Source organism: Phyllopteryx taeniolatus, chromosome 9 (genome assembly GCF_024500385.1).
Source record: "Phyllopteryx taeniolatus isolate TA_2022b chromosome 9, UOR_Ptae_1.2, whole genome shotgun sequence".
Taxonomy (NCBI): domain Eukaryota; kingdom Metazoa; phylum Chordata; class Actinopteri; order Syngnathiformes; family Syngnathidae; genus Phyllopteryx; species Phyllopteryx taeniolatus.
Window position 1 is genome coordinate 29273119 of NC_084510.1, and position 27877 is coordinate 29300995.

At 41.9% G+C, this 27877-nt stretch overlaps 2 protein-coding genes and 1 long non-coding RNA gene across 5 annotated transcripts in view; 1 reads left to right on the forward strand and 2 right to left on the reverse strand.

Moving 5' to 3' along the window:
• The window catches only part of rbck1 (RanBP-type and C3HC4-type zinc finger containing 1), a 12700-nt gene extending 5768 nt beyond the window's left edge, over positions 1-6932 (reverse strand). The window contains exons 1-7 of one of the 3 annotated variants that reach the window (XM_061784306.1): positions 6534-6930; positions 5064-5208; positions 4556-4652; positions 4263-4461; positions 1057-1292; positions 808-981; positions 20-189 (exon numbers count right to left, since the gene is read on the reverse strand). In XM_061784306.1, coding sequence (XP_061640290.1) covers positions 20-189; positions 808-981; positions 1057-1292; positions 4263-4461; positions 4556-4652; positions 5064-5208; positions 6534-6573 — 1061 coding nt within the window. In that variant the 5' untranslated portion in view covers positions 6574-6930. Of the gene's footprint in view, positions 1-19; positions 190-807; positions 982-1056; positions 1293-4262; positions 4462-4555; positions 4653-5063; positions 5209-6533 lie in introns of all 3 variants that reach the window. The other 2 variants (XM_061784307.1, XM_061784308.1) reach the window with 2 other exon arrangements.
• On the forward strand, positions 5241-25777 carry necab3 (N-terminal EF-hand calcium binding protein 3). The gene is made up of 14 exons (XM_061784309.1): positions 5241-5859; positions 7800-7972; positions 10664-10688; positions 15411-15519; positions 17310-17335; positions 17739-17836; positions 19331-19467; positions 20316-20404; positions 21153-21220; positions 21603-21650; positions 22413-22525; positions 23305-23382; positions 23533-23624; positions 24236-25777. Exons 1-14 carry the CDS (start codon positions 5805-5807, stop codon positions 24262-24264), a joined length of 1140 nt encoding a protein of 379 aa, XP_061640293.1. The 5' UTR covers positions 5241-5804; the 3' UTR covers positions 24265-25777.
• On the reverse strand, positions 14101-21137 carry LOC133483297 (uncharacterized). The gene is made up of 3 exons (XR_009790080.1): positions 20966-21137; positions 14860-14952; positions 14101-14765 (listed from the first exon to the last, which is right to left on the reverse strand). It is a non-coding gene; the product is annotated as an uncharacterized LOC133483297 (long non-coding RNA).
• Positions 25778-27877: the final 2100 nt, after the last annotated feature.

Here is a 27877-nt window from a genome sequence, read left to right on the forward strand (position 1 = left end):
ACTCCGTCCTGGGTCTGACCTGCAGAAGGTGTGCAGACACTCCCTGAGCACCACGCCCGTGCCTGGCTCCAGAGCACAGAAGCAGATGGGACAGTTAGTCTCTGAGGTAGTGGGAACGATGTTCAGATCGTCGGTCTGCAGCAATTGCAAGTAGTTGAGCCGTCGCTTTGATTTCTGAACCTTTAAGCGCTGTGCCCCACACACCCCCCAAAAAAAACAAAACACAAAAAATCAAATCAGGACACCAAAGAGGAAATCAAAATGGGGAAGACAGTTGAGGAGGATGAATGTCTTCAGAATTTGGTCAAGCGCCGACCCTGTGGAGTTAAGTTATTACAGCTTTGTGTTGTTTAACAGTAGTCATCAAACTTCACCGCTGACACGCAATTACGAGAACTCTTGTCATGTACACCAAATTCTCATTTGGTAGCAGTCAGACAAAATTCGAGGACAAGTTCATCTCAAGCTCAAGTTCATCTTCAAACCAAAATGGCAGAATTTTCAGGCATGGCTTCTTGAGACTTTTTTTGTGTCTCTACTCATGATAGACATCGCCACTAATATTTCATGTGCCGAGGTGAAACTGGTTGCAAGGGTTCAATTTTCAAAGGAAACATCTTGAGGATGAGTTTTTCGTTGAAGGACCCCTGGAGGTGGCCAAACTGACCCCCAAAAAGGTGGCTTCAAACCAAAATGGCTGTCTTTACGGGCATAGCTTCTTGGGACTTTGTTGCGGGCTACTCACGATAGACATGCCTACCAAACTTCATGTTCAGTTCAACTGGCAGCAGAGGCCGCGCGGTTCACCTTTTCTAAAAGGAACAGGGCCTGCATCTCCCTCTGAAGCCGCTTAGCCTCGTCCCCGACCGGTTTGTGGCCTTCAGGGACGTGGTAATCCTCTGGCCTCTCCTCGCTGCACATCTGACATCCGGGACGAGTTGGCTTGTTGACGAATGTACAACGAGGACACGCCCAGCCCGGCTGAGAAAGACGACGGACGTGTACAATTTGGTACGGCCAAGAGGTGGTCATGCATGCGCCGGATCAAATACTAACCTGATGCGGGCGAGGTTTAACTCGAGGAGGAGGAAGGGGAGGAGGAAGAGGAGGAGGAGGAGGAGGAGGACGACGACGAGGAAGAAGATGAAGAAGAGGAGGAGGACGAGGAAGAGGAGGAGGAGGAGGAGCAGGAGCAGGAAGGGGAGGAGGAGGAAGAGGTGGCAACACCGCTGAAGGAGACTTCTCCCCATCATTCCCTTTGGGAATCGCTTCAATCGTCTCTTCCGTGATGCCTGAAAAGAGATTGCAATCAATTGTCTCCACTCTACTGATTACAATAGAAGGATAATTGGGGAATGTGTCCCTCGCTTGTTGCTAAATAAACGGTACTCATAATATGAGGGCGTGCTTCGCACCGAGCGACGCGGCCGAACGTGACTCAACTGTCACGCAGTGTGCCGGGTTATGCAGCTCATTTGAATAAGCAGTCAACCGTCAGATCACATAATTCGACGTGCCTTTGACGAAAAAGCAAAGCGTGGAGAGTCTCTGTTGGCGAAATGTACAAGTGCAGTCACTGAATGGGGGGGCGATGATGTTCAACAGCCTCTTAAATATCCACATGCTTTCACAGCTTTATATTATATTATAGCTACAACGGCCAGGCCAATCCGCTTCTTCCTTGACAGTTGCGCCTTGTTTGTGGTTCAAAAGAAAAATAATCACAATCCCAAAAGTCACGATACACTTCCTTTTTTCCATTTTGTTTCAGGTATCATTCGGACAGTCGTGAGGCTATCATCGTTTGACATATTTGTTTTTGTAATCTTCACCATGGCTCGACAGTTTACATTGGAGCAGCGTTGCAAAATTGTCACCCGGCAGCATTTTTTTCCCCACAACACAACACCTCACATCTGTCTGAATGATATCTGAAAGTGAATTTAAAGAAAATGGACTGCAGGCTACTGTATTATTTTCTTTTGAACCACAAAAATGCACACTTGAACTGTATATTGTATGTGGCACCTCCTTACATTGTTTCCCGATATGAACACAAGGGGTTGCATTTTTTTTTTTTTTTTTTTTTTTTGTAGCGGCAAGTTTGTATGGGAGTTTGTATGGGAGCGCCAGGTGTGCGGGTGTGAGTGGCAAATTTTTATTTGTTTGCGATTGTCCAGAGTAGCGTTCGGCCGCGTCGCTTGATGTGAAGTGTTCCTTACTTGCGACGAGAGCTGACACGATTGAATCTCTTTAGAATCGATTATCCTATAGATATTTTGCCAAGTACTCGAGTAATCGTCCCCCCCTCAAAAAAAAAAAAATTAATATTAGCATGTTAGCGCTGACCATTTTAGGTAAAAAAAAAAAAGTAGAAATGCTAACCGCCGTTCAAGTCACTCATACATCATGTACAACCCCAATTCCAATGAAGTTGGGACGTTGTGTTAAACATAAATAAAAACAGAATACAATGATTTGCAAATCATGTTTAACCTATATTTAATTGAATACACTACAAAGACAAGATATTTAATGTTCAAACAGATACACTTTATTGTTTTCAGCAAATAATCATTAATGTAGCATTTTATGGCTGCAACACGTTCCAAAAAAGCTGAGACAGGTGGCAAAAAAGACTGAGAAAGTTGAGGAATGCTCATCAAACACCTGTTTGGAACATCCCACAGGTGAACAGGCTAATTGGGAACAGGTGGGTGCCATGATTGGCTAGAAAAGGAGATCCCTGAATTGCTTGTGAACAAGTGCGTGAGAAAATAGTCGAACAGTTTAAGGTCAATGTTCCTCAATGTACAATTGCAAGGAATTTAGGGATTTCATCATCTACGGTCCATAATATCATCAAAAGGTTCAGAGAATCTGGAGAAATCACTGCATGTAAGCGGCGAGGCCGAAAACCGACATTGAATGCCCGTGACCTTGGATCCCTCAGGCGGCACTGCATCAAAAACCGACATCGATGTGTAAAGGATATCACCACATGGGCTCAGGAACAAGTCACAAAACCAATGTCAGTAAATAAAGTTCCAAAGCAAAAGCCATTCATCAACAATGCCGCCGGCTTCTCTGGGCCCGAGCTCATCTAAGATGGACTGACGCAAAGTGGAAAAGTGTTCTGTGGTCCTACGAGTCCACATTTCAAATTGTATTTGGAAATTGAGGATGTCGTGTCCTCCGGGCCAAAGAGGAGAAGAACCATCCGGACTGTTATGAACGCAAATTTCAAAAGCCAGCATCTGTGATGGTATGGGGCTGTGTTAGTGCCAATGGCATGGGTAACTTACACATCTGTGAAGGCACCATTAATGCTGAAAGGTACATACAGGTTTCGGAGAAACATATGCTGCCATCCAAGCAACGTGTTTTTCATGGACGCCCCTGCATATTTCAGCAAGACAATGCCCGACCACATTCTGCACGTGTTACAACAGCGTGGCTTCATAGTAAAACAGTGCGGGTACTAGACTGGCCTGTCTGCATTCCAGACCGGTTTCGTATTGAAAATGTGCGGTGCATTATGAAGCGTAAAATACGACAACGGAGACCCCGGACTGTTGAACAGCAGAAGCTGTACATCAAGCAAGAATGGGAAAGAATTCCACCTACAAAGCGTCAACAATTAGCGTCCTAAGTTCCCAAATGTTTATTGAATGTTGTTAAAAGAAAAGGTGACGTAACACAGTGGTAAACATGACCCTTCCCCAACTTTTTTGGAACGTGTTGCAGCCATAAAATTCCAAGTTAATGATTATTTGCTAAAAAAAAAATCAAGTTTATCAGTTTGAACATTAAATATATTGTCTTTGTAGTGTATTCAATTAAATATAGGTCGAACATGATTTGCAAATCATTGTATTCTGTTTTTATTTATGTTTAACACAATGTCCCAACTTCATTGGAATTGGGGTGGTAATGTGTACATTACACATCTAATAGTGTCTTCAAATCACTTACAGACGATCCTCTGTCATTTTTGGCAAAATTTATCAGTGGCCCAACACTGTCTCCATCTGCAATAAGTGTCCGTGTGAAACATTAGTTCTGGCAGGGCAAACAGGGTTCCCGGCGGAATCTTTCTTTCTTTTTTTTTTTGTCAATGGTCTCGGCGGAGCTTGAAGGCTGAAATTCCGCGTTGAAATATTTTTTAACTCAATTTAGCCGGGTTATTCCCCTCCCTCTTGGCCTACTTGTAACTTACTTCCACCTCTGGTCTTGTGTGCATGAGTATCCGCGGTACTTGCCCTCAAGGCGACGCTGCTGTTCGTTCACATGGTGCCGCTGCCACGTGAGATGAGAAGCGTGGACAGACAAGATAAACAGGAAAGCCGAGTCGCCGTCGCTGCGAATGCCGTGACTGTACAGCGTCTCGTGGTCGCGTGCCAAGCGCTTCCCGATCACCCAGCGCTGCAGCGTCGGGTGGAAGCCATATATCTGGTTGAACTAGCCAGGCAAATAGCACGATGACACGTTTAGTACCATAAACCGTTACCTGCTCTATGCTGCCAATACAGCTAATAGCGGGGATTTACTGCACCTCGTCTTTGAGTTGGGAGATGGTCATTCCGCACGTAACCATCACAGTCACCAACACTGCGGCGTTGGACTGTGCGTCTTCCACACCCACCGCCAACCTGGGAAAGTGACATGGTAAACTGCAGAGCACCACGATTACCATTACCTCTCCCTTGAGCAAGGCACCATTCTACACGCTATTGCACTAAAGGGTCGACTGTCCGAGTTCGAGACTCACTGTCGACCAAAAGCATAAGGTTCAAATATGGAAAACAGGACAGGTTGCTGGAAGACTTGATTGGACAGTGGACCAAGTGGCAAAGCCCCATAAGCAAGGCACCGATACCACATCACAGCATCGAACTATCATAGGTTTGACGCTAACTGCAGATTTTGACTTGTTGCTGGGAAAACAAGCTTTGCCAATGTGCCCTTGAGCACCACAGCGGAACGAGAACATCACTAGAAACGCACATTTTCTTGAGCTATTCTGCAATCCGTGAAAAGAAAACGTAGGAATTCCGTCGCACCTGATGGCGTCCGCAGGGTAGACCAGGCTGCTAATGCTGACGCACACCGGCAGAGAAAGTCGGCACAACTTCAGGCTCAGTGTGACCGCCTCCTCTTCATTCCCAATGCTCAGAGCTTCACTCAGATGTTTTGTCAGCTCCTCCGCTGCGAGCAAAAAAAAAAAGAAAAAAGAAAAACGGTGTAGACACGATGCTAGACACCAGATGCTCCCGTATTATCATGAAAGAAATGACGTTCCGTGTTGCCGATTTTCTTTTTTTTGCTTCACTTGCAAGTATAAATTTGAGATCCGAGCGCCGTACGGTGGCAGTGAACTCAACCCCCTTCACAAAACGCAGCTGTTTGGCAGATGGTGAACAATTCTTCAAAGCAGTGAACAAAAATGAGACTTCCGAGGTGTTTATTGCCACTCCCAAGTGCAGTTTACTGTCAAACTGAGAATAAAACTCAAAGAATTACATGTTGCACATGTACTGTAAAACAACCACGTAACAGTGCCTGAAAGCCCGCTAGCTTAATGCTAACACACAATAGGAAATTCCATAGGTGGGCTAACGAAGAGCCTCTGCGTTGCAGCATTATAACCCTTTATACGTAGAAAGCGCTATTTGAACACAAACAGTGGAGTAACAAACGTAGACAAATTATAACGATAACAATACTCACAGACATATATTCTTTATCCTCTCCAAAGAACAACGACTATTACTGCGGCTTACTGAGGAGCTGAGACCCTCTCCATGTACAGTATACTGTATCCGTTTGTCTGGATTATACTGCCACCAGGTGGTCAAGGTGCGTACACCAGAAGGAGCAGCACAAACAACACAAATATTTAATAAATGCAAAAATGTGGCAAAAACTCTTTAATTTCTTTACATATTATTCAATTAAGTAATTACGGTATGTTTCCATAAAGTATCATATTACACAGTACTATTTTTCTTATTTAAAACAGCATTGGCTCGGCAAGACAAAGATCTGCCATTTGCCTCACTGTCTGAAACACATCACGTTAAAATCAAAGGGTAAGCAGCGGTGCAATACATTTTGTTTGATGCACATTTTAGCAAACGGTTAGCTTTTACTGTAAGTAACAAATACTTGATCTCGTAACAAAGAAAAACAACAACTTTCCATTGGCCCAGCAGTAAATGGGGCAGGGTATACACTTACATGAAACGTGGCCAAACCCTAAAAATTGAATCGTTTCAGCCAGATGTGAAAAAGGGTGTGTAAAGTATAATCACAGTTATTGATCCTAATTTTATTTTGACGACAGAAATGTTATTAAATCTCCTGCGAAGTGTTTTAAAAATGCAGTTGCCTTCGAAGCTGCACTTGGGAACTACACACCATTGTTATTAACGTAAACAAAAAAATAATAATAATAAAAATAGAGCTGTGTCACATAAGATGGACAACGCATAAAATACAGGTTCCGAAGCAAATAAATAAAAAGTACATACCGTCGTTTAAAGTGGCATTCGACGCCACGCGAGTGGCCATTTCATCTGGAACTGCAGGTAACACAAATCACCGATGAGTTAGTTGCCGTCGTCCATGAGCGCCTTATTGTCACGTACGTCGCAAGAAACAAAAGCAAAAGTAAAAAGTGGTGAATTGACTCCTCCGGGAAGAGGAGACTGCGGAAAGGTGGAATTGAAATTTAAACGTGAAAAATCCTACTGTTTCAATGCAGCCGAATTGATAACCGAAGTCTACTTAGGCTATGTCACGATCACTATGTGACACTTCGAAGTCCGAAAAGGGTGTTTTTATTGCGGTACGCGTACAAATATGTGATTTTGTTATGGTACACTCGTCTCGGAACATTCAACGGTTCGTATCTTAAATCAAAGTACGGCTACATGGCTAAAATCCATTTAAGACTTGTCTAGCGAGCAATGGTCATTCGCCGATGCAAAAGTTTACGAGTAGTACTTTTTTTGTTTGTTTTGTTTTGTTTTTGTCCAGCAGGTGGCCGTGTTTGCCAAAAGTTGGCGAGCTGATGGGTTTCACGGCGTCAGTGAACGCATCGCTCAGGGAAATGAAAGTACGGTAACTAGCTAATGTAGCACGGTGCCCTTCTTATAATTGCTCTACAAGTCGCTGTGAAGACTTTTATTCAGTTCCAACGCAGCCGAATTCACAACAGAAGTCGACTTTGGCTCTGTCGCTATCGTATTGTGACAGTAATACTCCGAATAGGTGTTTCTTATAGCGGTGCGTGTACAACCTCTTATTTTTCCAATCATACAGTAGTGTCACAAAATTAACGGCGACAAAGCTTTTTTTTATTTATTTATTATTATTATTTTTTAATTAAAACAACATTCGGCTGTGGATGTATCTTAAAAGTATAAGTAGGAAGTTAACAGTCATTGACACCTACTACTTGGATTGTCTAACCAGGCAACTTGTCCCACTGGGTGTCAAACCTCAGATTTCCTGTCAGTGAACGCATCATAACTCACAAACGTACACCGTGGATTTATTTTTTCATTGTAATTTTTTTGTATTAATATAAATAGTTTACTATTGTTATGATATTTTATGATATACGTTTTTGAATAATACGAAAAATTGTTACTTTCAAATTGTAAAATGCAAGGTTACTCCCAACTCAAGCCAGCCAATCGCAACTGCTCCAGCAGGGGCCGCTCGCGCTTAAAAGTAGCATCTCACCTGCGCACCTGACACAAAACCTGACAAAACGTCGACCGCATCCACAGCATCCAGACCCCGAGGAGATTGTTCCTTTAGAGAGAAAAGCATGTTAGCCTGCACGGAAATGATCACCATGTGTCTGCAGTCGGCCAAGCGCAAACATGTTTGGACTCAACATCATCAGCAGCAGCAGGAGCAGCAGAACAGCAGCGGTCGAGGGCTCAGCATCCTTCATGACGTGAGTGCAGCATCCATCACAATTGTTACTTTTTATTGTGGTTTCGGGATGGGACCACAAGAGGACTGCTTTAAATCTTGACTGGCGGTAGACTTGCTTCTGTGATAATGCAGTGACAAAGGGGATGGACAGTTTTGCATTGTATGCCGTTTAAGTGCATGCGTTTGTGCGTGTGTGTGTGTGTGTTCGAGATGCCCATGTCTCTTGTGTGGACATTTTGGCTGCATGGTCAACAGAGGAAAAAGTGTGTGTGTGTGCGTGTGTGTGTGTGTGTGTGTGCACGCACGTGTGAGCCTGTGAATATTCTCGTTCATCCAGGTCATTTCGTTCGCAGGGTACTGAATCATTCACAACTGGACTGTTCTGGTTCAGTTCTTTATGCTCTATTAGGAAAAGCCCCTGCGTCTTAGAAGAGGTTTCACCTCTCATCTGAGCTGGCTTCATCAGTTCATGCACATAGGATCAATAGGACAGCTCTGTCCTGAGTGTTGGTGTGGAAACCAGACTAAATAGTTTAGGCTATTTAGCCTATGTGCATAAATGGAAGGAAGGCAAAACATGTTCTTAGACAACCAAAACAGTCCAGTTGCAATTGATTCACTGTGCTTAGAAAGTGTGTGTGGGGCACTAGGTATTGACATTCTCAGAGAGGTATTCATTGGTTTATGATAATGTATTAGTGTCGAACTGCACGAAAGAGCTGTTGCTAATATTTTGTCCATGTCTTGTAGCTAAATAAGGTAAGTGCAAAAGAAAGTACTGTGAACCCTGCCTATTTGCACATCTGTGAAGGCAACATTAACGTTGAAAGGTACATAGAGGTTTTGAAGCGACATACAGTATGCTGCCATCCAAGCAAAATCTTTTTTCAAGGACGTCCCTGCAAAATATGACAACAGAGACCCCAGACTGTTGGGCAACTGCAGTTGTAGTCAAGCAAGAATGGGAACGAATTCCAACAACAAAGCCTCAACAATTTGTGTCCTCAGTTCCCAAACAACTTTTGAGTGTTGTTATAAGGAAAAGCGTTGTACCACAGTGGTAAAGATGCCCCTCTCCTGCTTTTTTTGGGAACATGTTGCCGGCATCAAATTCAAAATGAGTGTATATTTGCAAAAAAAACAAAAACAAAAAACAATAAGGTCTATCAGTTTGAACATTACATATCTTGTCTTTGTAGTGTTCAATTGAAAATAGGTTGAAACGGATTTGCAAATAATGTATTCTGTTTTTATTTATGTCTTACACAGCATCCCACCTTGATTGGTATTGGGCTTAACAATTACTACTTTTCTATTAGTGCTTTGTTGTCATCTTGTCACATCCTACGGCATTGCACAAGGAGAACAAAATTATGCAAATACTGGTGAATATATGAATAGTAAAGTGAGGGCTCTTTGTCTTTTTTAGGCATGTGATGTCCATTGCAACTGAATTTACAAAACGTTGTCCGTATAAATGGCTTTGAGTGTTCAACGCACCCATGCTATCAGCAACTCGGAATACAAAATAAGAAGCCTACTGCGCCCGCTGACTTGACATCTGCCACCGCGCTACGAGAGGGTATGCGGCACTCTGCGATGCAGCGCTGACCTTTTCGCGTCACGCCTGTATAAAGCCGCATTATCATCCTCTGACCCAGGCGGCGACGAGCCTGTACATCTGCCTGCTTTCTCCTCCGTCGGCTGAGAAAGAGAGAAAAAGGTCGATTTACAGTACTGCGCGGCCTCAAAAGGAGAGTGGAGCTTTCATTTGATATCGCTTGGCTTGTGAGCGAAGCCGTCGAGAAGCGCTTTGGCAAGAGAGGGCAAAAGGGACAGCCTTGGCATTGTAGGGAGAGAAAATGAAAGCAGCATCCATCTTATTATTTACCTGACAGTCTCCCAAAGAGGCAAAATTGACGCGTTCAATCAGAATTAGCCACCACGCCCTTGCAAAATTCTTTTGTGTCCATGAAAGTCTCTCCCGGTGGACGGCGGCGGGCGGATCAATCCAAATATCGATATCGATACCAACGTTGGTATTGAGATTGATGCTTACGTATGTCCCATATAATGACTGCTTGAAAAGTTGGGATCAACCCCGAATTCACCACGATGTACAAATCTGACCCATCGTAAATGTAAAACTGCTACTAAAAGATTATATACGCTTTATTCATCTGTATTTATTCTTTACATCAAAGTTTTGTGTTCAATGATAGCCATTTATTTGCTTTCGTTCTTCGAGTTGAGGTCGAGTCGGGTTATTTTATACTTCCCAGCGTCCAATCGGAGTGCTCTGAGGTCATCCCCCCCCCCCCCCCCCCCGTCGAGTTGCCACGATATGCTTTTACGCATGACGTAGACATCCATCCATTTTGACTTTTCAAAGTATGAAAAAATGTGATTTGGCTGTGAGTGCACGTTAGAGAGTCGGAGTGACTGAAAGCAACAGTATTTCTTTGAACGTGAGTCACCGCTGCGTGTCGAGGTCGTTTTTCTTCAAAAGGCCTTGGACATGAAAATATTGCCGTCTTTTTCTTCCCTTTCGCCCGCAAAGAAAAAAAAAAAAAATTAATCACTGCTCACAACGAAGAACTACTGCGTGACCATAGTTTTGAAAAACAGTAATAATATGCACGCACTTGTTCAGTTGAATGCTTAAGCGATGCTCGGCTTTGATGAATTCTGTCTTTTCTCTTGCTTTTAGATATTTCGCCGGGCAGACAAAAATGGTGAGTGAGCATTTGATGTTGAATGAATAACAATTTGTCCTGACACTTGTGTGTCCTTCCCCCACACTCTTGCTTTATTAATATGATTTAAAACTGCTTTGAGTGGAAGATAAAATGAACTCCTTCACGCTCTGCGAGTTTTAATAGCCCTCCCACTGACACAGGTTGTAATTCACGCTTTAAAGTGAAAAATAGGACTTCTAAATTTGATACACCATAGAGAAGATGAGTGTTGTTAACAAGCCTGACAAATTTGAATGATTAAAAAAAAAAAATAAGTGTATAAAATGAGGCTTCAAAATCGTGACAAATCCAACCATTGTCACTTATTTTTATCGTTTCTCGCAAACTCTAATCACATTGAAAGTGATTCAAACACGCAAATAAATAGATACATTGCCAATCAGCATAATTGTTAGGTTGATTGTTTTCCCGGCACCTTTGGCTGGGCGAAGTTCGTACGGCTCCACGGTAAAAATCGGACAGATACAAGTACTGAAAGAGTGAAGCTAATGCATTTATGTTTTCTGTCAATCAAAAGAGGAATTGTTTTAGTGTCTTTCTTTTGTTGTTTTCCTTGGTCTACCCATTGGACATCTGTTACTTAGTACACCAAGTGGTTTGTTTGTTTGTCAGGGCATTCAAAAATGGCTGTATTGGCCTTGGCCCATGTACATGTGCAATGGCTTTACTTTTTTTCTTTTTTTTTTGGCTTGTTTTTCCCACTGATGGACAGTTTTCTGGTTGATGATGTTGGTTACACCTCCAACAGTGTCAGTGTAGTCTTCACAGGAAAAACCCAATGACAGTCAGCGCTATTTATTAAATAATCAGTGTCAAATACAATAAGAGTTGAAAAATTTCACCAAAAAAAAAAAAAAAAAAACGTATTTAAATGATGTCGACAGCCACAAGCTGCCAACAACCCAGTTCATTGTCAGCCTCATCCATAACGTACTGCTTAAAATAATCCTCCTCTGTGTAATGAAATTGCCTGAAAGTGTAATAACGTGCTTTTCCTCTGCCTCTTTGCACCGGCTGCACACGCCCTGCTCTATTTATTTTCTGTCTGGCTCAAATAAGGTGCCAAAACAAATCAAGTCACGGCGGTCGTCGACAGGGACGTTGTTACATTTCTAGGCCATGTCATCCGTACGCTTAAAAAATGCAATTACTGCCATGAGTCTAACGGATTGTTACTAGCGGAGCTCGCAGTCGATTGTGCACTCATGAAGATGTTTTTATTTTAATGGAGTCGGCTGTCACGGCACACTAGTAAACCGTGATATGCTACATCTGAAAGCGCATCAGAATCATAACAGCTCTCTTTGTTTATCTATCTATCTATCTATCTATCTATCTATCTATCTATCTATCTATCTATCTATCTATCTATGCCATCGACATACAGGGATTGGCAGAACAATTAAATGCTCTTCAGGGACCCCGAAAATACCTACAAGATACACGTGCTTGCAAAAACAATTGAATTTTTGGACAGGCGGTTTATTTATCCGAAGAATAATAAACAATATAATAATCTGCTCTGATTTATTGGCTGAAGTATAGGAATTATACTGTAAAACAAATAATTAATGGGAATTTATAGACCACTTTGGGCAATCTGCAGTGGGAATAACCTTTTCCAAAGTGTGGCCTACATTGTGTCCTATTTTCAAAGCTTTATCATTTGGCTCTTGTCTGTATTGATCCCTTACAAACTTTGTGGACTTTTTCCTTTTAGCATAATGGAGAAGAAGAAGAGTTATGGAGCTGTCTTCATCCACTCATGCACAGCCGGGTTTCTCATGCATGATTCATTTTCAGACCTGGAATAGATTGCGGCCGATAGCAATAAGGAACGGTTCTTTTTGTTGTTGTTGTTGTTGTTGGTTGTCCCCCCCCCCCACCGTCTCTCATTCTGATTACCCCTGGGATTGTTGCCGGCAAATTCGTTCTCAGCATTCCGAGTGCGCTGGGGCCATTTATCTTGGTGAAATAAAAGCCTGCAGAGCTGTGAAATGAAATGGATGCACATTGCATCAAATTTAGCATCCCACTGTCCCTCACCCAGAGAGCCTTAAAAAGCCTCCAAATGAAAAAAACAAACAAACAAACAAAGGCAAGTGTTGACGAAGCACTGACGTGTGCGTCATCCGCTAACAAACAAGCTAATCCTCCACCTGGCGACGCATCGGAATTCTGCCTCTGCTCGCGTTGCCGTCTTTTGATACCATCTGCCCGCATCCGTCAGAGGATCCCGCGGGTTTAAGAGCGCCCTTTGCTGCGGAGAACTGTCGTTGGTGTGTTCTTAATTCTGTCGTTGCGCCTATCTATTCTGTCTGGGGAAAACGTGAAAAAATACTCCGAAGTTGCACCATAATTTGAACCTGCAAAAGTCGAATCGACGCAACTGGACTCTTCTTGGTTTTCGAAGACGTTTCGCCTTTAAACCAATATTCAGTTCCACATTTTAGCTGTGAAGTCCTTCGATTGATGTCCCTGGCGGGTGTGTCCCGAGCTGGCAGTGGTTATTGAGGGTTGTTCGTGGCCACTGTTCCCAAAGAGTGAGACAATCTTTGGGGCATAGGCCTTGTTGTAAGCAGACAATAAATACATAATCGATTAGTCATGCGTGCGCAGTGGTCAACAGTGGAGGCAGAACACGGCCACGTTTGGGCATTTGAAATACATGTATGGCATTGTAGAAAAAAGATGAATGGACAGACACTGGAAATTATTCCACAGAAAAATTAAATGCAGCCACTGAAGTCTTCAGATTTCTCATCCTTTGGGTGGTTTCCATGAGGACGGGCGTCTGGCGTAAAAACTGTGACAAACATATCATGTCAGTGACTCATCGTGGCGAGCCAGAAGTCACTTCTCCTTCCTCTTATCTGATCCATCCATCCATCCATCCATTTTCTGAGCCGCTTCTCCTCACTAGGGTCGCGGGCGTGCTGGAGCCTATCCCAGCTGTCATCGGGCAGGAGGCGGGGTACACCCTGAACTGGTTGCCAGCCAATCGCAGGGCACATAGGAACAAACAACCATTCGCACTCACAGTCATGCCTACGGGCAATTTAGAGTCTCCAATTCATGCATGTTTTTGGGATGTGGGAGGAAACCGGAGTACCCGGAGAAAACCCACGGAGGCACGGGGAGAACATGCAAACTCCACACAGGCGGGGACGGGGATTGAACCCCGCACCTCAGAACTGTGAGGCTGACGCTCTAACCAGTCGGCCACCGTGCCGCCTTATCTGATCCTTTTAATGTAATTTTATGAAATCTTCAACTCATCACCTTCTTTAGTCTTTGCTTTTTTTTTATCTTTGTTTGAATTTGAGGTGTCGAAATTGTCTTGTCCTTCTGCTTGTTCACGTCCACTCTAACCCGCTGGCGACGACATTGTGGCCTCCCGCGTGTGTTTGCATTTATTCATTCGCACGAGCGCGTTGTTTTGCTGTAATCAATTATGCCGCGTTTAAATGCAAATTGGAAGTTAAAATATTCAGAGGTGGTGTCGCAATCATGAACCGGTGAAGCCTTCATCAAAACAATACATAAAAAAAAAAAATACTTTCTTCTAAAAGACTGCAACAAGCTACTTGCTAATCCTCTTTCTACAGAGAGTCATGTATTTACATATAAAAGTAAATAAAACGTGCAGGTGCTGATGGAATGCCATGACCAAAAAAAAAAAAAAAGACCTTTATTAACTATACAGACAACGATATCAGCCATATTGTAACAGTCCTGCTGTAACAAATGCCATACAAGTATCAAAAGTCAGTCTCTGTGTAATAAAACTAGAGTAAAGTCAAAGTACTATCCGTCTGACGAAGCATAACGGCCGGAACGGTGAGCGCACCAAAGATGCGTAACATCGAACGGGGGCCGAAGCGGTGCGTCGGGTCACCGCCTCGGTGCCGAGTTAATTACGAGTGTTTTCAGTGCGTCTTCAGCTGAACAGATGGCGCCCTTGAGCCTTCTGCCTCGCCGAATCAGTCGATCGGAACTTCATGACAGGGTCGTTATGAGGGCAGACGTCTCGATGGGTTGGGAGCAGAAGTGCTGCGAAGCCAAATGAAAAAACAAGCAATGATGCCCCTGGCTGCATTTTTTTTTTGTTTTTTTTTTGCCTGTCAGTCTGTATCCGACTAGATACCTCCTGGGCTCATTTGTTTTCATCACATCACTTTATTAAAAGTGAATGACTAACCAGCTCCCTCAAATTGCGTTCCAGCTTCTGGCGTTTAATCTGCAAGAGAGAGACAGATTGTTGGTGGGCACGGAAGGCTTCCTTGCAGATAACAAGCCGAGCTATTGATCTTATTACTGCTGAAGCATCGGCTCGTTTTCTGTCACAGCAAGCTGGATTCACAGTTGAGCTGAGTTGAGAGGATAATTGGGAGCTTTCCTGTCCAAAATTTGCTAACAGCAGGCAAAGCAACGGAACCCTGTCAATCACCGGCAAAATATTGGACTCACAAGGTTGATCGTGGACAGAAACGTAACGATTCGGTATTTTCTCACTGTCAGATGATAATGAACGCTTCTTACTCTTTGTTTCCTTGCTATAATCTGTTCGTCTTGACAGCCGCAAGGAGGCATACATTCAAATTATTTGTGAATCGAGATGATATGCAGTGATGGCCATTTTTCTAAATGTCTAGATGTCTCCCAGTTTTTTGTTTTTTTTTTGCGTTGTGTTCTTAGATGACGGCAAGTTGTCATTTGAAGAGTTCAACGCTTACTTTGCTGACGGTGTTTTGACAACGGCACAGCTACAGGAGCTTTTCTACTCCATCGACGGGCGGCAGAATAAGTGAGTTTATTTTATTGGCTGATACACCCTGACAAGGGTGCATTGTAACAAGGACACACCCTAACAAGGATACATCCTTACGAGGATGCATTCTTATAAGGCAGGGGTGTCAAACTCATTTTTGTCACGGGCCGCATCATAGTTATCCCTTCTTTTGGAAGGCCGCTACGACTGTGAACCCATATCAATGAATTATCACCTCATATAATTACATACAGTACACGCAACTCATTGACGAATAACCAGTTTTGAAATCAGAAGCCTATAAGAACATGGTTTTCAACTATTACATTTCTTTTATTCTGGCAAATAAAGATGATTCTGATTCTGCTAAATGCCAATAATCCCCCCATTCCCAAAAAAGAAAAGAAAAATTATTTAAAAACATTGGGAAGAAAAAAAATCCACAAATAGGTAAATCTGCAGGTGCTGAACTTCAAGTTGGTGGGAATCCACTGAACATCACCAAATAGATGGATAAAAGGATACAGTGTTGAAAATGATACACCCTAACAAGGATGCACTAAAACAAGGATATATTGAAGCAAGGACACATTCTAATAGGATTCACCCTCAGAAAGATGCATCCTAACAACGATACATTGTAACAAAGATATAAATTTAACAGCAATACAGCATAACAAGAATACATCCCTAAAAAGATGGATTAAAAAGATATATTAGTAAAACAGGCTAAACCCTTGCAAGGATACATCATAACCAGGATGCATTTAAACAAGTGATTGTTGTTGTTTTTTTTTAACTGCTTTAGAAGTTGAGTTGAGAAGGATACATTCTAATTATGACTACCGTAATTTCTCGTGTATAATGCGCAGCCATGTATAATACGTACCCCAAGGTTGACCTCAAAATTCTGGAAAACCCTTCTACCTATGTATAATGCATTTTTACAATGCATGATTTTGCTTCTTTCCATATGATCAAATCATGAAGGACTATCTGTATTTTGTTAGTTTTTTTCAAGTAATTACTCTGAAGTTAAGGACTTTATTTGAACACGTAATATTTTATTTTTATTTAATTGCTCTTATTATTGAAATTAACAGCCCTACTTTGATTTAGTAAATGAGAAAACACACCGTTGTGCTCATATGTTTGATTACCCGGGCAGAATTTGTAAGATGGGTACAATTCTTTAAAGAAAACCAGTCGAAACACATTTAGTTTTGTTGTAATAGGATTCAAATTAAACTGTCAAGCATTTCAGAAAAGCATTATCGTCAAACATAACCATAAAGAAATTAATGATGGTTGTTGTTCAGTCATCAGTCGTATTTATATAAAAAAAAAAAAAAAAAAAAAACATTTCACAAATTCTGCCAGGATATGTAAACTTAGGATCACAACTGTACATATGCAGTCATACGTACCCCTGTCATATTGGAATGAAAGTGTAGGCTACACCTTTGTCATAGCCTCTAGGTGGCGCTGGCATATTAGAATGAAAGTGTACACCTTTCTCATAACCTCTAGGTGGAGGCGGCATATTGAAATGAACATGTACCGCTTTTTCATAACCTCGAGATGGCGGCATACATTTATAAAATAGGAGCGTCCCCCCCCCCCCACATTTCCCCCTATACCTATGTATAATGCACACCATCGATTTTTGACATTTTTTGGAGGGAAAAAAATGCGCATTATACACGAGAAATTATGGTAACCCTAACAAGCATGCACCCTTACAAGTATGTTTCTAACAAGGATACATCCTAATAATATGCGTTTGAGTAATTTTTTTGCATCTGATCTCCTTTCCTGCCCTGCAGCAATCTGGACACTGACAAGCTATCAGGTTGGTTGGTGCCCTTTGTGTTGACACTCGTCCATCTCCATTCGGTGCACATATTTGTTAGCAATATAATGTGTGTGCGGGGGGGGGGGGGGGGGGGGGGGTGGCCTGGATAAAGCCGGATGAAGTAGGACGCATGCTTGAAAGTATCGGTAGCACCCACAATAAAACGGCTGCATTATTCATCGAACGGCGACGCTTCCATTGTGACGTCAACGCGTGTTGGCTGTTACGCTAATATTAGTTTGCGTCATGTCTTCCAAACTTGCGCCATCAACTAAATGCCATTCATGTCATTCATGAATACATCCGTTTTAATACATGACTCTCTGGCCACAACATTGAGTACGCCTGCTGATGAGTTCCAATGCAAAAACACGTTGTGACACTCGTTTCCTGTGCGTAGATTATTTTTCTCAACACCTCGGGGAGTACGTGAACGTCCTCTCAGCTCTGGAGAAGCTCAATGTGGCCATTTTAAAGGCCATGTATAAAACTAAAGAGGTAAGATTTCATTCAGAGTTACATCGTTACCTTCGGGTTATGGTCACTGTGCTGTATATTAGGGCTGTCAATTGACTCATTTTTAAAAATCAGATTAATCACACTTTTGAACTTTAATGAATCGCGATGAATCACAGGCACCAAATATACCACATTTTGCTTTGAGATGGTATTTTAAACTTGTTGTGTTTCAAAAAAGTGAGTTCAGCGCTGCAGTATATGCAAATTACCGTTGCTTTTTTTATTTTTTTTCCAAAAGTCCCATCGGGGTGACTTTTGAAACAAAATTAATACTTTATACAATAATAATAATGTTAATAATATACAGTACCTGTAAACTATAATTTTATTTTGTCATATTTGATTTAAAACTTTTTCATCATTAGTATTACCTTTCCTTCCTTCTTGGCACTTGGTTTCGATTTTCCAAATGTTGTTAGCCTAATAGCATAGTTGCCTAAGTCATATTTGACAGTTTTTGGAAACCAAGAAAAAAAAAAGATTTTTAGTAAGTGCAATGTTTTTTTAATATCGATTTGGTAATAGTAAGTTAAAAATAACTTGGGCAATTATGCTATGAGGCTAACGATATGGGTCCTTGTTCACTGTTTAGGAAATCAAGTGCTTTGATTGCCCCAAAAAAAAAACAAGTCCCTTTCCTCCAATGTTTGCAGAAGTGAAACAAAAATTTCTTAGCAACATTCATCCAGATCCTCCCCAAATTAATGGCTTCTTCCACAGCCAAAGACCTCACACAATGACCTCAGTACAGTTTGAGCCGTGAACCGTGAGTCAAGTTTGCTCATTAGAGGAGACAAGTGGAGCGAGAATGTGCGCTGCGTAATTACGCAAGCCGCCTTAATTAGCTCACCTTCCTTCTGTTTAAAAGCAGCCCCAGTTGTGAGAAAAATCCTCTGAGGGTCCGGAGCTGCTGCGCTGTTGCAAAACGTGTCAGCAGCATTTTTTTTTTTTAAGCAAGAGTGCAATGAAGTTTGTGTTGAGGGACGGGAGCAGCAATTAGCGGCACTATTAAAAGCCCGTCTGAAACGGATGAATTTATGAGTCATTTGTGCTGAGAAAATTAAATGTAGGGTTTATACCTTGTGTTATATAGTAAAAGTACTAAAACTCCGTACTTAAGTCGGAGTACAGATACTTGTTTGAAAAAAGACTGATTACTTAAACTGATTACTTTTGAACATAATTGCAGAAAACGTGCAAAGACAAACAACTAACTACCTGTATGTTGTATTCAATTGTAGAGTATTCACTTGAGAGATTGTGTTAAACTGTTTTTCACCATTTCCAGGCAACGGAGGCTTTGATCACATATAATTGACTTCATGTAGTGACTAAAACTTAAAACAAGGCAACAAAGTGCAGATACGTATTTGTATTTTGTTACTGGCTTGTTGACCACTGGGAATCGGGATGAGTGTGGGCGACGTTCCTGTTGTGTACCGTCACCCAGTTGCTGTGTGCGTCCATTTTCAGGAGTACCAGGACTCTAGCGTCCTGGGCCAGTTCGTGACCCGCTTCCTGCTGCGACAGACGTCCGCTCAGCTGCTGTCGCTTCAGAGGTCGCTGCAATGCGCCAAGGAGGCCGTGGACGAGGAGAGCGTCTCCGCTCTGTCAGTACCAGCGCTATCGTGATTCCATTTATTATTATTATTATTTTTTAATACCACTTGTCAAGTTTAGTAAAACCGGAAAGTTGAAGGTCATAAAAAGTATTTTGTGTTTGAAACTTTACAAAACAACGATCTAGAGTTGTAAACAAAAAAATCTTCTAAAGTTTAAAGAGAAAAAAAAATCCCAATTCACAGATCTGCATGGACCTGCAAAAAAACTGTAAAATACCTACGCGTTGTAAAAAAGTTGTTAATGCGGTTATAGAACAGCTGGGTGCCTAATTTCCTACTTTGTGCTGGATCTCATTTAATTCTTAAGGTTTTGGCTAATTGATGTGTTCTGCATCTACTGCATCTGTATCTAAATCCAAAGCACGCTTAAGGACGCTAAAGAAGTATACAGTATATACAGAAGGTTACTATATAGACAGTATGGAAAAGAAGCCCACCCCTGCCATGACAGAGACGTCAGTTAAGATGGCGCCGGGCGCAAGCAGCGAGGAGCCTCGGCTAATGATTTCCACCTCCGACAGCTTTTCTTTCAACTTATGTCGCCTCGGAATGGCGGAATGTGCACAATTCCAGTTCAAACAGATGTCTCGCTAATAGGCCGGACGCTATAGGCTGGATTTTGTGGTGTGTGTGTGTGGTCTTGGAATTCGGTATGACTCATTTCTGCTGCACTTTTTATTGGAACAGCTCTCTGCACACTATTAAAAATAATTCAAGGCCATTATGGTGTTATGGCTATAACACTACTAGTAATTCCAATAGAATGTTTTTAATGGAGAAAATTCTGGAATTTTGCAACCCCCCCCCCCCACCCCTTTTTCCCTCCATCTTGACAGGAGAAAGTTGGATACGAGTAGCCGAAGCTGCGGTCACAGGATCCCTAACAACGTCTCAAACAACGTCCCCCCACGCGCCCGAAACACAAGTAAGCGGAATATGCAAGAGACCATCTTTCGCCTACGTAATCCATACTGTACGCTCTCCATTTTAATCTTCATCTAGAAAGATTTTCTCGAGACTGCCAATATATGTTGATAAGTAGAAATCAAAATGATTGAGTGCCTTTCCACCTCAAGACAACTGCGGCTTCAAAAAGTAAATATTCCAAAACGGGTCATGCAAATAAATGTGTCATGATTAATGCCACCTTGCACAATAGAAATAAATATGACCACTAGAAATAATCCAGTTACAAAATTGTCCACAGCACTCTCGCTCACACACAGGCACATCACCGGTTTTTCATGACAACACCAACCTTACACAAAAGAAAAAGAGGAAAATGTAATATATGTATGATTTGGAGAATTATAGTTTACAGCAAGCGAACCCCACAAATTTTGCTACAATATTACATAAGAAACAATGACGATGATTTGCAGTGTAGAAATTAGGCAGGAATTTGCCCTCTGAAAAGTATTCTTCCAAGTATTTAATAAATCTATATAATGTCTAAGTACTGAAATAAATTCATTGTGAGATGTACCTGTAATCAAGTGGAATCAGAAAAATATTCACTTGCAAACACATGCGCAATGCACGTGCCATTACTAATGCTGTTGCAATACAAAATAATCCACAGAGTCCAAAAGTAGTCCACGGCCCTGGCGATAATGACCGTGCAACTATTCGCACTCACTGTGATCGCATGGCTTGTCGTTGTGTGTCCCTAGACGAGGAGGCGGAGTCGAACTCGCAGATTGCCCGGCTGCAGCAGCTGCTCGATCAACTGGAGTGTCAGGTGTGAAACCTTCCTGAGCCGTCCTTGCGTTCCAATGCACCAGCACCTCCGCTTTCTGCCACTGTTTCATTCTCTCAGCGGGGATCCACAATGCAAGATCCAATTCATAAACTGTGTGCCCGCGTGCACACACACACACACACACACACACACCGTCTGTCCATTTCACTGCCTGTCAAGTGTCGCACAGTGTGGTCTCGCGCACACTTTTCTTTCATCTACCTGAATTTGATGTTCCAGCTGGTTGGACATCGAAGGTCCACTTCTTGATTACTCATACGTGTCACTCATGTCCTGGATCTTCTAAATTAGATTTAAAAAATAACATCCTTATTATTATTATTATTATATGTCATTATTTATTGTTATTCTCCTTTTTTAGGGTCCCAAGTTGGAGCCTGTGAAGTTGGACACTCCCACATCCACAGCCGTAAGTCAAAAAAGTAACATAAGAAGTCAATGATACTATGAGATTGATCAATTTCTTGATCAGCTTTTAAAAAATGCTGACATGCTTATAATGCAATGTTTCCTCAGCTACTTGAGGGCTTAAGGATAAGGGCTGTTTCACACCGTAGAGAAAAGGATGAGGAGAGTGGTAGGAATGTACCGGGACGACAAAAAAAAACCCAAACAAACAAAAAAAAATCAATTGACTGAAATTGCTTTTAAGGGCCGTTTGTGGCACTGTAAGCATTTAAGAGGTGTACTTTACGTCTGTACATATTCCTTTCGCAACTGACTCACTCTATGACGGTGCGTCATCTGGTGTGTCACTTGCCTGAGATTGAGATGATTTTTCTCCTCTGCTTTTTATTGGGCTCGTTTGATCAACACGGAGAAGTGCATCAAACAAACAATTCATGAAACGTTCCCAATTGATATGAGTCAATTTAAAGCGTTCAAAGAGGCTGGAGAGGCGAAATTAGAAAGATAAATTTAAAAAAACAAACAAAAAAAAAACAGTCATGCCGATAAGTGAATCCATTGTCAGAGGTAACCGTGGCGACCGTTACATTCACGCAATCACAACAGAAATGCACAAGTGGATGTTTTTTTGATTTTTGCATGTTTCCGCGCTGAATGGAAGCTTAGAAATGTTCCAAACGCAGCCCGCAGTCTGAGTCACTTTGTGACGTTCAAGGCCGCAACATCCCTGAAATCTTTTGATGCGTCGTCGGGTTGCCAACAGAACATTCTGCTGCTCCAGAGGAAAATGGCTGTGAACCACAGCGACGCGGACAACTTCCGGAATGTTCTCAAGAGCTACGTCGATGCCACGGCAGCCCACTCGGACAACCTGCAGTCAGTATCCTGTTTTTTCTGTGTGTGTTTGTTTTTAATCCTGGTTTTGACATATTCTCCAAAATATCACATAGGGGTACATAATAATAAGGAATATGTTTTAATCAAATACGGTTGGACCGTGATGCTTAAACCCGATTAATTCCGGTAGGCTTTTTTTCAACCTTTGAATCCATTTTCCCCATCGATAATAATGGAAATAGAAATACTCCACTCCATTCCAACACAATCCATTCCGTGACACTCAGTAGATTTCCGTATATGCCCCGTTACGCCGTGTCACGTTTAGTTGCGTTTACCCCCCTTGTACTTTGGCCAACTTGGTTTCTCATCCGCGCCACGACAAAACTGTCGTACACGATGGAGGAGAACTTAACCGCTGTCCAATCGAACAAAATCAAAGTAAAATACAACTCCCGCTTTAAAGATGATGCATAATGGTGGGTTATGTTGTCACCTAGTGGCGCGTTATAGGTAGTGCGAGAATGTTTAATACAAAGGAGTTTATGTAATTGATATTCCATTCAATGTTTTTATACCTTAGCTGCTCGAGATTTGCTGACATCACATTTTATTGGTAATTTGAGGTTTTGCTTGACTTATGAAACAATGTGTCGTTAAGGGTTGAAATTTCCAAATTCCTTTCCCCAATTTACGGTCACTCATAGTCAAGTTTGTACGACTGAGAGCAGTCGGCCGTGTGTGTGTTACTTAAAAGTTTGACTTATCTCGCAGGAATTTGACGTTTTGTATCTGTTGATGTTCTTCGTTGCCATCAGCGTATCCATTCAGAAGGTTCCGGAAAAGTCCTCTTATGTGATTTATGAGTTCTGGCGAGACCGCGCCTCCTGGATGAGGTCAGTATTGGCGCTCGGTGCTTTTGTGGAACAACAGCTATGTGGGATGTTGTTTGTATTTCATTTCAAGCAATTCCAAATGTCACATTTTTCAAAAACCAATACCTAATTAATTTCCCAAGACATCTTTTGACATTTTTCGCTTTACAGCTACCTGCAGTCCAGCAGCAGCAAAGACTTCCAGCGCTGCGTCATCAACATGATGGAGGACACTGAGGTGGTATCCACGATGTTGCTCCCAGGTGCGTCCAGTCCGTACTGAACGTGTTTCTGTGATTGAAATTTGGTAACAATCAGACAAACAACTGGAAATGGCTTTAAACCAAAAAGGCAGACTTCCTCTGTCATTTCAGGTATGGGTTATTGAGACATTTTGAAGGGTTTACTCGTGATTGAAGGACCTACCAAATTTCATGTTGCCGAGTGAAAATGGCTTCTGGGGCTGAATTAACAAAACAAAACCAAAAAAATCCCTTGAACAAGTTTGTTTTTGAAGCCTAAAATGTCCGCTTGAAATCAAACTGGCAGACATTCTCTCTCTTTGCTGGTATGGGTTCTTGAGACTTTTTTTTTTTGTGGTCTTCTCATGTCAAACATTTCAACCAAATTTCATGCTGAACCAGGCTGCAGTGGCTGAATTTAAAAATAACAATAATAAAAAAAATCCAGGGGGGTCAAGCCAATTTACGACCTCCAGTTTTCTACTGGATGAACACGGCTGGAAAATGTTGTGTTTCTTAATAGGGGGAATTACTCAAAATGGCGATTTAAGTCACCTAAGAATAGCAACAATGAATTTATGGTGGGAGTGAAAGCGGCGGTGTTGTTTTTTTTTTTCTTTTGGTCCCTGCAGCTTCCTGGTGGATTATGACTAACAACTGAATCCAGACGTGTCATGGACGCTGGAGCGACAAACGACCCACCCACCCGCATGGCTACACGCAGACAAACACACGCACGCATGCACACACAGAGGCAAGGAGGCAAGGAGGATTCCAAAAGCATTCATGTGTTTGAAGGCCGTGTCGCCACCCTGCCTGCTCCGGGAGCTCGTTGTCATCTTCAGCTGCTCATTGTTCCGCTTCGAGATGCTACACAGTGTACATACTGTATAATTATGTCGGTTGTTGAAAAAGTTTCTCCGGCAAATATGCATGACGATACTAATAATAATGACAGTACTAGTATATCATCTGTATGTACATTATATTGCGGGAAACGGCGGTTCGGATTTAAGTCGCCATTTTTAGGACTTGGCTAAAACGTATGTACAGTAAGATTCAAGTTGACTTGAACGCATGAGACTTGACTTCACGCACAGTGCTGTAAACTTAAACGACAACACATGACACCTTTCCTGTTTACTTTCGAAAGTCAGCCAGGTGCTGCTTTTAATGGAGTTGAGAAAAGGAGAATGGCAACGTGCACGGTTTGAGACGCACCAACTACGACATCGACTTCATCTGTCACTGAAACCCACAAGGACAGGCGAGTTACATTATCGTCACATTTGACGCGAACCGATAGCTGGTCGAACATGAACTTAGCGTCGTGCCATTTATGTTGATTAGTTGTGAAGACAAAAGAAATAGATAATACCGAGACTTGTTTCGGAAGAATTTAAAAACAACGCGATTGTGTGATTTTTTTTAGCACAACAAATAACTTCAGTTCCGACGCTGAGTGCGAAGGGGTTAATGGGCCCGTTATATATAAGATTGTATGACTTTTGACTTATGACTGTTGTGTTCCGGTTCAGAAAATGGCCCAAACTTGTAAGCAAACTAAAGAGTCTATTGAATAAAAAAATCATTCAAGTGTGTGTGTAAGAGTGACTAAAGTTGACCTGCTTGATTATCATGAAACCTATTTCATTATTATTATTATTATTATTATTATTGGGCTGTTTCCTCGCTCAAACGTGTACTTGTATCTGTTGGTATAAGAACAAAAGGGCGTCAGAAAGTGGACAAGCAGCAGGGCAAAAAAGGTGGCCGACGACATCTGCTCTCCTCTTTTCTTCCTTCTTCCATCTGGCACACTTTTACATGCAGAGGGAGGAAATTACAGCTTGGAAAATAGGATACGTGCCAAATCGGAGCAAAATATGTCCTGTTTCCATTGTTTTTTTTTTGTTGGCTTTTTTTCGGTCTGTGACTTACATAAACCCCTTTGTGGTACAAACACATTTTATGTAGCCACAAATAGGGCGCTCTAAAAAAAAAAGGCGCTTCTTTACAGACACTGCGGTTTTATTATCCTAAAAAAATCTAATTATAATGAATCATGTTATCTAATTCGAATTATTTAACAATTATATATTGGTTTTATGTTTTTTACATAATCAAAGGGGCTTTGAAGGAAGTCAATCATTTTTGGAATTATTTTTAAATATGTACTAAAATATGAACATAAACATACATATTAAAAAATCAAATAACTTTTCTTAAGTTATTCCTTTGTTTTGGTTATATATATATATATATATTTTTTTTTTTTCAAATTGTTGTTCCTGTGTCAAGCCATGGAAAGCAGAGGTGCTGCAGCACCCTCTAGAGGACGGTGGGTGAACATGCGCATTCACTATTATAACCAAATTCATCATTAAAGATGGTCAGCTGTCACAACTGTGAACAATAATAATATAAAATAGAAATTTGGCAATGCATATTTGAAACCCAAACCAGCGCTTGAAACACCGAACTTGAAGCCGTAGCCCTGGTTTGAAACCCTAAACACAGGCTTAAGAATTTAATATCGAAACGAAATAAATTGAAACCCTAATAGATAGATAGATGGATAGATGGATAGATGGATAGATAGATAATCTGTGTGTATTCTCGCAATTAAAGCTGTACAGTGCCACATCGCGGCTCTTTTAATGAATGCTGTTTCTTCACGTTGCCAGTAGATGTCACTGTTTACCAAACAATTTGCGCTGGCCAATAGTTGAGCTTCAGTACAATACTGTACTGTAGTAAATGGAAGATTTGTTTCATTTTTATTTATACATATGACAATTTAATGCATTAATTTTGGTTATCTAATACGCTATTGTGCCGTATAGGATATGGACAGCCGTCCATATCATTTAGTCATTTTCTGTATTGAAATAAGACTACACGCATAAATACATTGAATTGAGCATGTCAATGGGTTTAATAAAAATAAAAAAATAGGGAACATTTATTGTTTAAAATTGATCACCTAGAAGTGTTTTCATCTCAATATTTACGGCAATTCGGATGTTAGTGACACACTACGGCCGATTCTATTTACGTACAAATTCTTACGACGCCGTTAGCCGAGGACGCCCGCGCTAGGCTTACAATCATCATGTAATAACAGCATGCGGACACAAGGGGGTGCAACAGCATAATTTTTAGGTTTTTGCCCAAATTATGCCGCAAACTCCAGGAGAACGATGATTTTTATCCACACCGTAAAATACAACTTGAACGCTACATTTCAGTACGTACAGTCTTTACTGTTCTGACAATAAAAAGACCCTTGCAAGACAACTCCATCCATCCATGTTTTCTCCAGCACAGGTGTCAAATTGGTGGCCCGGGAGCCAAATCCGGCCCACCACATTATTTTATGTGGCCCGCGAAAGCAAATCAAAATTGCTAATAGTGTTCCAATGTAATAATGTTGAGATATTGCAAGCCGTTTTTGTTACCAGTCCCGCTTTGAAAAGAAATGTAGTAGTTAAAAACATGTTTTTAGAGGCTTCTGATATTACAACTAGTTATTCATCAATTTGAGGGGAAAATTCCTTCCTACGACTTCACAGTCAGGGAAGTCATAACTACTGTGTGGCCTGTGACAAAAAATTACTTTGAGCCTATCCCAGCTGACCTGGCAAGAGGCGGGGTACACCCCTAGCGCTACTCACCTGTCAATCACATGACACATGTAGACAAACAACTGTTCACACTCCCTCCATCCATCCATTTTCTGAGCCGCTTCTCCTCACTAGGGTCGCGGTCGTGCTGGAGCCTATCCCAGCTGTCATCGGACAGGAGGCGGGGTACACCCTGAACTGGTTGCTAGCCAATCGCAGGTCACATACAAACAAACAACCACTCGCACTCACAGTCATGCCTACGGGCAATTTAGAGTCTCCAATTAATGCATGTTTTTGGGATGTGGGAGGAAACCGGAGTGCCCGGAGAAAACCCACGCAGGCACGGGGAGAACATGCAAACTCCACACAGGCGGGGCCGGGGATTGAACCCGGGTCCTCAGAACTGTGAGGCTGACGCTCTAACCAGTCGGCCACCGTGCCGCCACTGTTCACACTCATATACTTATATTCATACCTATGAACAATTCAGCTTCTTCAATAAAGCCCGAATGCATGTTTTCTGGACGTGGATGTGAAACTCCAGACCGGAGTCTCTAAGATGGACTGACACAAAGTGGAAAAGTGTTCTGCGGTCCGACAAGTCCACATTTCAAATTGTTTTTGTAAATTGTGGATGTCGTGTCC

What these genes read in the sequence shown, in the direction of transcription:
- necab3 (XM_061784309.1), top strand. Translation starts at nt 5,805, where the DNA reads ATGTACAGTATACTGTATCCGTTTGTCTGGATTATACTGCCACCAGGT. An exon ending in GAGGAGAGCGTCTCCGCTCT is followed by an intron (nt 19,468 to 20,315) that starts GTCAGTACCAGC and finishes CCATCTTGACAG; the next exon opens with GAGAAAGTTGGATACGAGTA. An exon ending in ACACTCCCACATCCACAGCC is followed by an intron (nt 21,651 to 22,412) that starts GTAAGTCAAAAA and finishes GGTTGCCAACAG; the next exon opens with AACATTCTGCTGCTCCAGAG.